The 13,660-nt window shown below is 38.0% G+C and overlaps 1 protein-coding gene across 1 annotated transcript in view; it reads right to left on the bottom strand.

Moving 5' to 3' along the window:
- Positions 1-13,660, bottom strand: part of CALD1 (caldesmon 1) — a 171,416-nt gene that overhangs the window by 76,299 nt on the left and 81,457 nt on the right. The window contains 1 exon segment of the mRNA XM_039860609.1: positions 13,278-13,389. Coding sequence (XP_039716543.1) covers positions 13,278-13,348 — 71 coding nt within the window. The 5' untranslated portion in view covers positions 13,349-13,389.

The following is a 13,660-nucleotide window of genomic DNA, read 5'->3' on the forward strand; positions in this document are numbered from 1 at the left end:
TGATTTAAACGAATTACATAGATACCTCCACATGATAAACATATGTCATGGGCATCACCCTTTACACTTCGATGGCACTTGTCCCTATTTAATTTTCTCAGCCACCCTGAGATGTATTAGTTCTGTTTTACAGATGAGGAAGCCCAGCTCTGCCAAAACTTAATTCCATGTCCTCTTTCTTTTACTCTTGATCTAAAAGGTACTTTCCTTCACAGAGTTAGAGGTAGTTATATGGATTGGGCACAGCATAATGCAGAAGGGAGAGCACCAGAAATTGGATTAAATGACGAGGTTTCCTGCCACTGACCTTGTGTTCATGGACATATTACTTTGGCTTTCCAAACCCTTTTCAGAGAAGTAGGAGAAAGAGAGTCTTAGTTTCTGACCACATAACCCAATAGGATCCCAGAATCTGTCTCCTAGCAGTAATTCTGCACTTTGGGCAGAGTTCTCCTGGGAAACGAACTCCTTTCTGGAGGGTGTGTGTCCTTACTGCAGCTCTACCATCGCTGACGAATGCTGCCGTGAGACAGAACTTGTGTTCATGTGCCTATGATATGAGGCGCTTAGAAATGAAAGGATTAGGAATTTCCATCCTGCCTCAGCCTCGAGCTTTACAAACACTTCATCCTGTTCAGCTCACAATGCACTGAGCTTCTGTGGCAATGATACTCTCTGGATAGCCAGGACATACTCTGAGGATGCTGGCTCGGAAAACATACATTTGAGATGTTTGGCTTTCAAGGTTAGGTAAGGCGAGTTAAAGGCTCTTAAAAGGGGAGTAGCAGGGAGGAAAGGCATCAGATAACAACACTTCCTATATCACAATTTTTGTCCAAGACCCCTTAAAAGCGGGTTCTCATTTTCTTCATCAAGGAAGGAAAAAATAGTGAGTGAATATTAGATCCTCCTAAGTGGGCCCCCATTAAAAAAAAAAAATCAGGAATTACACAACAGTATTGATTAGAGAAACAGAAGGACTGCTCACGGAAGGAGTGGGCAGAAGTACACATCGACTGTAATTGTGATAGTGCCTTGGGAAAGATGCTGTGTAATTTTACCTGCTGAGGCCGCTCATCTTCAAACCAGCATGATAACCCATCCCGCTCATCTGTTTGTTCACTTCCTGTTCAGTTATTTCCCATATTAGTCTCCTGAGTTGCTCGGAAAGACCTGCCAACAGTGCAAAGTTTTCTTGGGAATCAAAATGGGTCGCCTACTGTTATTCTAAGTCAGCACAGTGGAGCTCCCAGCTCCAGAAATAAGGGACTCTTTCATTACCTAGTTGCTGGTGCCTGCTCTAGGAGTTATCAAGCTTTCATTTGGAGAGCCCCTAGGTATGCAAAATTCCCACTGGACAATAGAATCCAGGTTAGCCCAGGAAAATAAATAGCACAAATTGAGTCATCTTCTGGAACATATCAGTGGGATTCCTAAATGGTACAAGGAAATGGAAGCCAGTGAAGATGTGACATGGGATAGTCCGTGTCACCCACATGGAAAATATGAACATTGAAGGAATTTCCTATTCTAAACAATGTGCAGTCTAAAATACACTCTCTGGAGACGCTCCTGAATGTACAGGCTTCTGGGTGCTATTTATAGCGGCTGATGTGTACTTTACCAAGATTTTTATTCCAATAAAGGAACTGTATGTGATGTAGGGAGTTATTAAAGTGGAAAATAAACCCTCACATTTTAACTTAGTCAATTAATTGGTACTAATCTCAAACGTAATGTCAGAGCTCACCTATCTAGACTAACTGAACGGAAAGTCAGTACAACTCACGAAATATTTTAATATAAAATCAGTTTTGGAAATATGTTCAGTATACCTGGTGACCTCTACTAGGCTAACAAAACATTAGAAATTTGTTTAAAAATTGCATAGGCAGAAATGATTTATAATGAGCAAATTAGGCTTTTAAATGTAAGCGAATGTTTCCAAAGTTCCTTTAAAAGCTTTAAAACGTTGTGCTCTCAAGTGTTTAAAAACTAAGCCATGGAATGTAGCTTACATATTTAACATATTAATCAAGTCCTTTATTTATAAATAGTTCAAAGTTATACTTTTCTACGATCCCAGAATGAATGGTAAAAATTCGAAAATGAAGGAATCTGAATTAATGAAGATTTACAACAGACTAAAAACTAGTTTACCAACTGCTGATAAATGTTGCTTATTAGAAAGCAAACGAGTAAAAAGAACCAATTTTATTCACGAAGTATGTACATTATTCCTCTTTAACCTCATTCACAGATGAACGAGAATCCACTTAAATAGCCACTAAATCATTCCAACATGGTCATGTTTTATGTCCAGTGGTACTTTCTTGTAACATTGTTAAGGGCCTTTGGAATAATTAAGATCAAGAACTTCCCTAGAAGACTTCAAGGCAATTGAGATAGATTTCCCTTGACTAGGAATTTGGAATAGTCTGTAATCATTCCCGTCTGCCATTTCCACGCGGCCAAATGACGGCCACTGATGCAGATCTCTTACACATGGCTGGTCAGTGAGAAACCATAATTCCATAGTCAGTGAGAAAACCAAAAGGCAGGGTACATAGAGTCAACATACATATTTAATAGCCTTCATTCCATTTGTATTTGATTGCGATGAGAATCTCTCGCTTGTAGAGACTTCTTTGTTTATAATACTTCTCTAAGTTTCGCAGCTTTACACAGAAGGACTCCTTGGGTCCTGCGTGTTTACAAAGTCAAGCTTCTTGTCCTCTCCGGGAGCAGTGAGCTCTCATTACCGCCGTCATCGGAGTCTGGAGAGGATGCTGGGAAAGCCCTGGATCACAGGGCCCTGGAAAAACTATCACTTCAATTCGCATTATCTTATTTAGAATTGTATTTTAAAATAAAGGAATTTTTCAAGATACCAGTAACCTTTGTGGATGGAGAGGCAAGGGGGTTAGGGATGGGAGCGGTCTGCAGGGATTCAGTGGTCCTGGAAATGTTCTAGTTCTTAAGCTGAGTCATAAGTTCACAGTGTATGCATTCAATGATTTATAACTTCCGTATACGTTACATAATATTATTTTGTATGTATCAGCTTTTTCATGATCAGAATGAATAAAATCACTAATTTAGACTAAAATGACTAAAAATCATTTTGTAAAAAATGACTAAAAATCATTTTGTAAAAATCATTAGGCACATAACTTTATACTATTAGTATGATATTTATATATATTGTTGAGAAGCTTTTAGTTACTGCTTTAGTGGTGCTGAAACCATAATTATTCAATATAAAAAAAGAAACCATAATTCCATGAGGCAAAAAAGAAACAATTCGAAATATGTGATCAATTAAATATTAGATATATAAATTGTTGAGATGAAGACCTTGATAAGTTAGACTGCACTATCCTGTATCTTTTCAAATAAGTAGGGAAAATGAGAAAAGATTCAAAAATAAGGAGATACATTTTCTTTCCAGGATGCAGACTTAATTCACATGCACGATTCTTCCATCACTTTCAAGGTGACTGATAAAATGGATTTGAAACAGAGCAGAGATTAGACGCCAAATTGTCTGAAGACGTGGGGACTCTTGCACGTGTTCAGTGATTCAGAAACCCCAGAAGGTAACTGCCGAGGGGCCGAGTTTCTTGGGAGATGATCCCGGAGAGGGCTTTCCTCATAGCTCCTTCCTTCCCATGTCCTCCATCCAGCCAAAAAACCTCAACAGGTAACATATACTGAGCACTAATCATATATTTACACATACATAATATATATATACGTACCTGTATCATAAATACGTATCATGTATGTCATGTATATTCTTTCTATCTACCTACCTACCTACCAACCTATATCTATCATCTATCATCTATATCAATCATCTATCTATCTAGTGCTTTATAATCTACATGAAACCTTACGAGGAGGAACTGTTACGATGGCCATTTTCCTGAAGAGGAAATGGGCTCACAGAGGCTAAGATGTCCTTGGTTACCCAGCTGGGACTCAAACCCAAGTCTATGGGATCCTGCTTTCTGGAAGCCATGGTGTCTGTGTCCCTCTCCAATCTCTCCAAAGAGAGTCGCGATGAAGGTGGAACATGAAATCCTTTCTAAGGAATCATATCAGTTCTTACTTCTTTTAAGTTTAGAGAGAAAAATCCTTTGGTGAATTTGAATTGCTAAAATGAAACTGGTAAGGATGGAGAAATCCTACATAATAACTTAGTATCATAATTAAGCTTTGTTTAAAGAAATCTTGGCAAGACCACACATACCAAATAAAAGACTCTAAAATTGATGGCAAATAAGCTTCTATTTGCGAAACCACCACACCTACTTTTCCTTCTTGACTCAGATGGCAAAGTTTGATTCCAAATTTCTAACATTTACTATTTTCATTCTCCCTATCCACTTATCTTTCTTTGCTTTTAATTTTGTTCATCATAAAGTAATCTGACCTAATCTTTTATTTAGAAATATTATCCATAAACTGTTTAAACTAAAAAACAAAACAAAACAAAACACATACAATACACCGTAGTATACACCATTTTCCACAGAGCATGGCCCTATTTCCTTAATCAGGGGCCATGGGATTTTTTACAGACACCTCCATTCATTCAGGAGTCTGTACTGTGCAGGCAGACTCTGCCTTAACTTAGCTGCTGGATGATCTCGAGGAGGTCAGCATCTCTAAACTTAAGTTTCTTCATATGTAAAATGAAGCTTTTAAAATTCATTAGGTCAGAGATTCTTGGCCCAGAGTTCATGGGCCCCCTGGAGGTCTGTGGATGGAGGTCCATGACGCCACTGAAAACGAGTGCCAAGTTTTGTGGGTGCATGTGTGAATTTTTCTTGGAGGACAGTCTTCAGTTTTCACCAGAGACTCAAAGTAGTGTGTGGTCCAAAATGAAAAAGTAACATTTCACTGCAGACTATTATCTATAAGGTCATTGACAACCTAAGCTTTTATGAGTGATGATGTGATTAACTAAGCCCCTGTCCTAATGGTGAATACTGTCTTATTGAGAAAAATTCAGAGAAAAGCCAAGAACATTAATGCCAACAGTATTCTTTGGCTTGAGGGGCAAAACTTGATCTTTGTTTTCTATTTTTCTGTGAAATGGGAATAACATGGGAAATTTTTTGAGGACAAACAAAACAATGACTGTATCTACACACGTAAGCAATTTTCCTGAATGAGCATGAAGAATAGTTCAATTAGGTCCAATAGCCTAATTTAGTTTGTTGCCACATAACTGCTTAAACTGATTTTTCCCCATCTTAGGGAGTTATTTTGGCATTGTAGAGATGATGGACCTTCGTTCAGCTAAGACAGCCAATAAAAAATTCCATTGGTAATTTCTTATAGGAGAAATGTTTTGAGATTTGAGATAGGCAAACCAGATTGCTCTCCCCAGCCAAATGAAGATGGACACGTCACTTAACTTTTCAGACCTACAGATTCCTCATCTGTAAGATAGGGATAATAATATCCATGTCTGCTGTGGACTGAATGTTTGCATTCTCCCCAAATTCATATGTTAAAACCTGACCCCAAATGTGATGGTATTAGAAGGTGAGGCCTTTGGGAGGTGATTAGGTTATGAGGGTGAAACCCTCCTGAAAGAGATAAGTGCCTTCTACAAAAGAGACCCCTGAGAACTCCCTCACCTCTCTGTCATGTGAGGACACAGCGAGGAGATGGCTGTCTATGAACCAGGAAGCGAACCCTCACCAGATACCGAATCTGATGGCACCTTGTACTTATACTTCTCAACCTCCAGAACTGTGAGAAATAAATTTCTGTTGTTTATAAGCCACTCAATCTATGGTATTCTGTTACAGCAGCCTGAATAGACTAAGGTAAGGTCATAGGGTTGTTGTGACAATTAAGTGATACGGGTACATAAAGTACATTGCTTAGTCTGGCACTTGGTTGATGCTAAACAAATGATGGTTCCTTTTACTTTCTAACACTAGATGAGAATTTTGGCTAATACTTTTTTCTGCTTAAGAACTATTTTTGCTTAACTCCACTCTTCGGGTGAAATTCTGAGTTATATTTATATACTATATTTAAAATAAAAGATGTAACATTCATGAATTAGAAAATTAACCACATGGGCTATAGTATATGATTCTGAAATTCTCATGGAGCAGTTATATTTGTGTGGTACACCTCGATGTGACCAAAAGATTTAATTCTTTCCCAATCTCAAGAGAATCATCTTAGCATGTGTCAAGATTGGTCTAGGAAGGAAAGAAGCTTTGCAGTAACAACTCAGTGAATTATAATGCCTGAACTGACAGATGAAGAAAAATTCAAACTCAGTATAATGTCGTTTTGTACCAAAGGCCTGACAAAATATTAATATGATTTTAATAATAACGTCTAACATTTGTTGAGCATATAATATGTGCCAGTCACTGTGTTAATGTCTCTTCATGGGTTAACTATCTTAACATTTACAAATGACCTTGTGAGGCAGAGTGATTATTCCCATTTTTTATATGTAAAGAAATAGAAGGACGTAATTTGTCACAAGTTCGCCTAACTAGTAAAAGTCAAAGTCAGGATTTGAACCCAGGCCTGTCAGACTTCAACACCTATATACAACACATCATCCTACCTTTCCTTAGGTGACCGAAGATTGATAAATTATAAGTGTCACATACACAGACTGTGAAGAAAAATGCACTGCTATTTTAAACTGTAAGTGTATTGACTGATATATATGCCACATTTTTTTTTTCCAGCTAAGAATGAAGTTGTGAGTCAACATGTGAGGTCCTTAAGAAACTTGATTTTCCATTTTTATTTAACACATGTCACCTCAGTTAGATCCTGGACTCCTGATGCTCCCTCCACTAGTCACCATGAAGCGGGACATTTTTAGGACCAGGAAAATTGTTAGGTTAGTGGAAACAGGTCTGAAGGGGAGTTTTGAGCAAATTCAGTGACTCTAATAATTTAGACAATTTCAAAGAAATATATAGTTTTTAACTTCCTAATGGAAAATAACTTTCTGATTACAGAATAGCAAAAAAAAAAAAAATCACATTTGAAAAGGTTTTGATTTAAAATTTCTAGGTACAATGCTAAGCATCATAAATAAAAGTGTTTTTGTGTGTGCATGCGTGTTACATAATCATGAATTGGCTACATTATTAAATCACGTGAAGAAAGTTTCAGGGATAGAGTTCCGGAAGGGGACAACTGAGACCCAATAGATTTTTAAAAATTGTTTTTGTTTTTCTAGTGTAGTAAAAATATTTACTTTCAAAGGTCTACTTCTTGGTATTTCAGAGGCCCATACAAATGTAGGAACGATGACAACGGCAAGAGTGTTTTTACTCCCTTTATTTATGTCTGTGAGCCTCCGAATCCGATAACACAACTCCACAATAGGGGCCTTTCTTCTGATCAGAAAGAGGAACTCACGCTGGGTGTGGAAAGCATGAGCTGGGAATGTGACAAGTTCACGTCTTGTAAAGTGAGAGAGCTGCTCGTGAAAGCGAGCCCAACACCGGGAAAAGTAGCATGTCTGATGAAAAGAGCTCTTTGTGGACAAAATATCACGGCAGGTTTCTCAGTAGATATACCAAAGCTCAAACTCCTATTGGCCAAATGTAAAAGGAGAGCTCGATTTGAATTGGTGTTAACTCTTCTAGCTGAGACCACGCAGCCCTTCCTCAGACCTTGTTACCGGTCGCTCCCACTCAACACTCTTCGCTCAATAACAAATTCTTGCTCTTTATCTTTCTACAAGTTCTTGTGCCTTCTGAGAAGCATAGACAGAAAACTTTCATATTTGTTTCGTTTTATGGTAAATAGAAAATGTATCTTCGACTCTTTTTGTATTGCAGAGAATCAAGTTGGGTAATAGTAATAATTAATAGTGATGTTTATTGAATAGTAATAATTAATAGTGATGTTTATTGAATAATACTCAATAAATAATAGCAATAATGCAATACATAATAATTATCTAATGAACACTAGATGATTAGTACTGTTAGTTCATTCATGTATTTATCTCCTTATATCCTTACAAAACTCCTGTGAGGTGGATACTATTGTTTTCCCCATTTTACAGACGAGGAACCAGAAGGTTAGAAAGATTGATTACCTTGTAAGGTCATGTAGCTAATAGGTAGCAGACCTGGGATTTGACAGTACAGCTGCCTGATGTGACAGCCCATGCTCTTAACTGCTAAAATTTACTGCCTCCCAACATTATGCATCTCGGTGTTCCTTCAATCGCATAGGACATATATGTTCTACTCAGACAAACCTATTGCTGTTGCCGTGAGCAGTCCATCTTTGCCAGATACGCATAAAAGGCCTAGCATTGTTTTGTACTTGTTGAATAGGAAGAGAGCTGGATTTGATCCCTTTGAAAATGTATTTCTGTCTCTTACTAGAAGTATATTGTTCCCAGATGATACAAAAGCAGGTGCACAGATCATCCAGAGTAGATGAATTAGGTGTATGGATGGGAGGAGATATAAAAACATGTGAATCAAATGTTGATGAAGATGCCATGGACGAGGGAAAATATATTAAGATGCACTGAGAAATACAGAGACAAAGGCAGAGAGGGTTCGAAATAAAATAGAGAAACGAAAGGGAAAGAGAATATACCTATTAATTTCTTTCTTCCTGTGAGATAGGTAAAGAATAATAAACAGCAAAATTAATTGTTTGTTTGTTCAGATAGGTAATTGATTTAAAAATACAGTTTAATTTGAGATGTGTACAAATAGTATATTTTGCATAGAAATAATCCATTTAGGATTTTCACTGATGATCTGCTCAATGCATTCTACCTACTGAACTTTTTTTCTAGCCCTTTTGCTCAAAGTTACTAATCCACTTAGGATGTGACCTTTGTGACTATTGAGACACTGCCTGGACTGGTGCCCACTCAACCCTATGTTTCAGGATAGTATCTTGCATTTTGTGCATATTCAATATATATATGTATATTTTGATGATCAAATGAAATACTTCTTAATCAATCTAAAGACCTCATCTCAAGGACTCAGTGGGAAAGCCAAATGAAGGACAAGGACAAAGTGAATAGCAAAAAGATGCACAGGCTAAGGGGTGGGCCAAAGACCAGAAGAATGTTTTGATTAACCAGGTTCACATTCTGGGTTATGGAAAGCTAGATCATTTGAAATGGACTGGACTACAGCCCTCAGAATCAGATGTGGGTGTAACAGTCTCAGAGTGGCCGCGACGCGGTGGGTAAATGCCAGTCCCAAGCACACGAAAACCAGCACGGTACAGAGTGTGTGATTAACTTTCTTTAGATAACTTTTTAAAAGATCTATTTCTCATGAATAAAATGTATAAGAATCTGGCTTATTTTAATTTGTGGTTATAACATCTGGTGAGAGTCCAGTTTCAAATTATTTATCACTGCAAAGTAGAACTGCATCTGCTAGTCAAACACAATAATGACTAATTAAAATAACAGAGTATTTTTATTTGGAAAGACTTTGTGGGTAAGAAATGGAAAATCAACAGACTTTCTCTTCCCCCACACAGTCTACAGGGGTACAAAGGGTGTAAGCCTTCTTCGATAAGTATCAATCAATACAGGATACATATTATGTTTGAAGATATAAAAATGTAGTTTCTTGATCATCCCTGGGTTTTATACAAGTTGAAAAGCATTAAACATCTTCTTGATTCGGTTATTCTGTCTGTCTGTTCTCAGTGCTTAGGATAGAACTTGGAGCAGAGTAGATGCCTAATAAAACTTTGTTGAATGAGTGAGTGAATAAATGAACCTGCAGCTCTGAGTTTGGGGGTCACTCTATTTTCGCTAATTTACTCCACCACCACTCCAGATCTGGGTTGAGTTCTTTCTCGATTTCCCTAAATCCACAAGAAAGTTAGGTCTTCTCGAGTATGGTGTGTAGGGACATAGAATTACATTTTTCAAAATGGAATATTACCTTATCGTTTTATTTGGTTTTAAATAAAGTAATATATGATTACTGTAAAAAAAAATTTAGATAATACAAAAAGCAAAAGAAAAGTAAAAGTTACCATCAATCCCCCAAAGAAAATGCCCACTCTTGCTACAGATGAGGAAGCCAAGGTTTAAAGCTAAAGGAAGAAGGACTTGCCCAAGGTCTTAAATGCCCTTTATCTTCAGATCAAAACCATGATTTTATGTGGTCCTTGATTTCTGGTTCTGGCCATCTGTTTCCTGTACACACCCTGAACTATCAGAGTTGGCTGGACCACAGGGCCTGAACTTTACTCTTCCCATAAATGATCAGATTTTACAAAATCCTAAAGGGCAAACATGGGCTTACTTATCAGACCCCAGAACAACAGAACTAGAAGGGTCACCTTGAAACATGAAAAAGTAAACTTAGTACAAAAATAAGAAAGTACGTAAGTACTTCTCTCGAAAAAGAAAGAAAAGAGATCAGATAGAATATAATACCCTAAAAGAATTAATACAGACAGAAATGTAAGTTAAACAAGGTTAGGATAAATTTATATAAATTTATTTTAGGTTATTAAGAGTACCTAACTAAGCTTCACTGAGTATGTTTCTTTTCAAGATTGACATTAAAGGAAGACAGAAAGACATATCCTTCCGCACAGAAAAACAACAATAACAAAACTGGAAGGAATGAACCATGTAGCTACGTGGAAAATTCTTAGGCAAAATCCTGGTTCTAAAGAAACCTGGTTGATTCACTGGTTACAATATGTTCGTACCACAGCAAGTTAGTTTTACCTTTCCTGTCACATCACATTAAGAAGTCTCCTTATCCCATCGAAAGCAAAGAAGCTGAAGATACTGACCCAGCCTGGTGCCCAATTTCCTGTCCTCATTTCCTGAGTCCCTTTAGCCCCAATTCTATTAAGCCTGCCCCCATACTCTGGCCTGGTCTGTTTCCTAGTTCTACTGTACTTCATTTTCCTAGCTTACCATGAGGGACATAAAGGCAGAAACCATGTCTATTTATATCTCGCCATTATTTTCCTAACACAGACACTGAAACGTGATTGATGCTCAATAAACATTTGCTGGGTAAAGGTCTTTTATGGACTTTCAGGAGAACCTGAGGCCGAACAACACATCACTGGAAAGAATGAGAGGGATGCTCCACTGGGCCTGGACCCTGTCTACATGGTTTCGGCGTCCACGCAGCGCCGGTGCCCCTGTACTCCGCCTGGTTCTCCTTACCTCTTTGATTTTTTGGTCTTCTCTGACGGCTTCGATTGTGTCTTTATGACATCTCAGTCTCTCCACATTGCCTTCTTGGCACTATTACTACCACCGCTTCCAGCTTTTGTACTGCTACTGCCATGCCGAGTACCCAAACTTACTTCTCCAATAATAATTTCTCCCTCTTTCTGAAAAAAGATGGAAAATCTCCATCTTCAAATGCCTGGAGGAAATCTCTGTTTGGATGTGGTTTCTACCTGAAATTAAACACTCCCTCCATGCCCATCCGAGATGGCAACTCATTCCAATTTCCCCACTTGGAACAATGCAGAGACCTTCTTTCCAGCTCCTCGGATTTATATTTTTAGACTTGTCTTCGAGTTTCTCTATCTCCTGAAATTCCCCCCAAATAAAGACTCTCATATTTGATCTTGATTTCTGTATTTGCTGCCCTGATTCAGGCCCTTATTACTGTATATTCAATACTAAGTCTTCCAGTGCTGGTACCCCACACTCTAGTCCACTGTAGATAACGTTCTCCAACATGTTTTCATCATGCATAGCCCCCTGCTAAGTCTATTGCCTTTTATGTGAATTAGAAACACCTAGGAGGTATAAGTCTAGCTCGTTCTTCTCCAAGGACTCAACAAATTTCTTACACCAGGATTCTTATTTCCACCTCTGGGCTTTTCCTGGTATGATTCCCCCACCTACAGGGCTCCCTTTTTACTCTTTGCCACCATCATTACTTCCTCCATGGCTTACCACTGCTAAGAAGCTCTTCCTGGCTAGTTTCGTCACAGGATAACGTTTGCCTTTCCTTCTTTTGGAATTAACATTTAGTTCTGGCTATATTGCTATGTTGCTTCTTTCTCACTTGTTTAGCTAATGATAGAATGGTTAAAAATAAAATAAAAATAATAACAACAACCACTATTTATGGAAGCTTACTATATGCCAGGTACTAAGCTAGACCATCTACGGAGTTCAATAATCTTCACAAAAACCACACAAACTATGTAGACATTATGCCTATTTTACAAATAAGGCAACTGTAGTATAGACAGAAGTCACTTGCTCATGGCCACAGGGATCCTAAGTGACAGAGCTAGGATTTGAACCCACAGAGCCCAGGAACTACTCATGGTATCATGCATGTTTGTGCACAGACATTTCGAGAATGGCAGCCGACTCTGACCAAGTTAATCAAAGGCAGTAATTTTACCTTCTTCTTTTGCATTCTCCAAACAAATGAGTAGCGCCTATGGTCCAAAGTACTTTTTCCAGTTTTTTACTACAGAATCCCTAAGGGATCGCCTTACGACCTACCATCTTTTCATTTGTGCATTGGAATTACTGTGAGGCAACACTGATTTGATGTTAAGGTGATTGTTTAATATTTTTCTACCAGGAAATCCTACTCTGCTTTCTCCAAAGGACATCTGATTTAAGCCACATTAGATGCCATCGTCCTTTGCCCTGGGGCCTAAAATTTTAAAATATTTATATCTCGTGCTTCGTATGTCACTGCTTTTTATTTCTCCAAACTGCCCTTGAAGTCACCGTGACAGAGGCCTCACACAACATAACATAACTTCCAGCTAGACTCCGAATCTCCACAGTAACATACTCTACAGGGTTTTAACCCACAATATGTGGATTACTGAATTTGCATGCTTTTCTGATAAGAATACAAATTGTCACCAGATCCATCTGGGACTTTTGTCTTTACTTTTTTAGACTAAAGACTCCCATTTCCTAAATGCTTTCAATATTCAATATTTGTCATTTTTATGTCATTTTCACATAACTGCTTTTTAAACTTTTATCCATACATACATTGCCCATGTCCTTTAAAAATTCCAATATGAAAGGCACTGAACAAATGCAACTATTTGATTCTTTCTCGAATCTCTCTTTTTCTTGATTTTTTTTTTAATGCAGAATTTAAGTGCAGGAAAGTTTTCCATAACTGCTTTTGCAAACAGTTGAGTGCAATACATTTGACCTTGCAGACTGATGATCTTCGAGGCCTGAAACCAACACTGTTAATAACACAATATAAATACTTTTCAACCGAGATCCTTACCTTTCTGCTTCCAGGCGCATCTCTTCCCGTTTTTGCCTCCTAAGTTCTCTGCGACGTTCAAAGTCATCCATGGTGTGGTTTCAGGTTTAAGGAGACCAGATGATGTCTGGACCTGTAAGGGGAGGAGGTAGAATCAATATCATCGGTGAGTCAGAGCTATTATCTCCCAACAGTTTTTCATCCTCTCATTTTCTCTTTCCTCTTAAGAAAAATACCTTAGAAGACTGGTGAAGTAGCCCGTGATCGGTTCCTGACTCCCCCAGGCTGAGTCCTTTATGTGTGAAATTCAGTCCCATTCATGAAACTATCAGAGACAAATAAGTAAGATCCCAGGATTACAGTTAAAAAAATAAAGACCTCAGGCGACAGAGAGGTTTTAAAGA

Source organism: Pteropus medius, unplaced genomic scaffold (genome assembly GCF_902729225.1).
Source record: "Pteropus medius unplaced genomic scaffold, Ma_sr-lr_union100, whole genome shotgun sequence".
Taxonomy (NCBI): Eukaryota; Metazoa; Chordata; class Mammalia; order Chiroptera; family Pteropodidae; genus Pteropus; species Pteropus medius.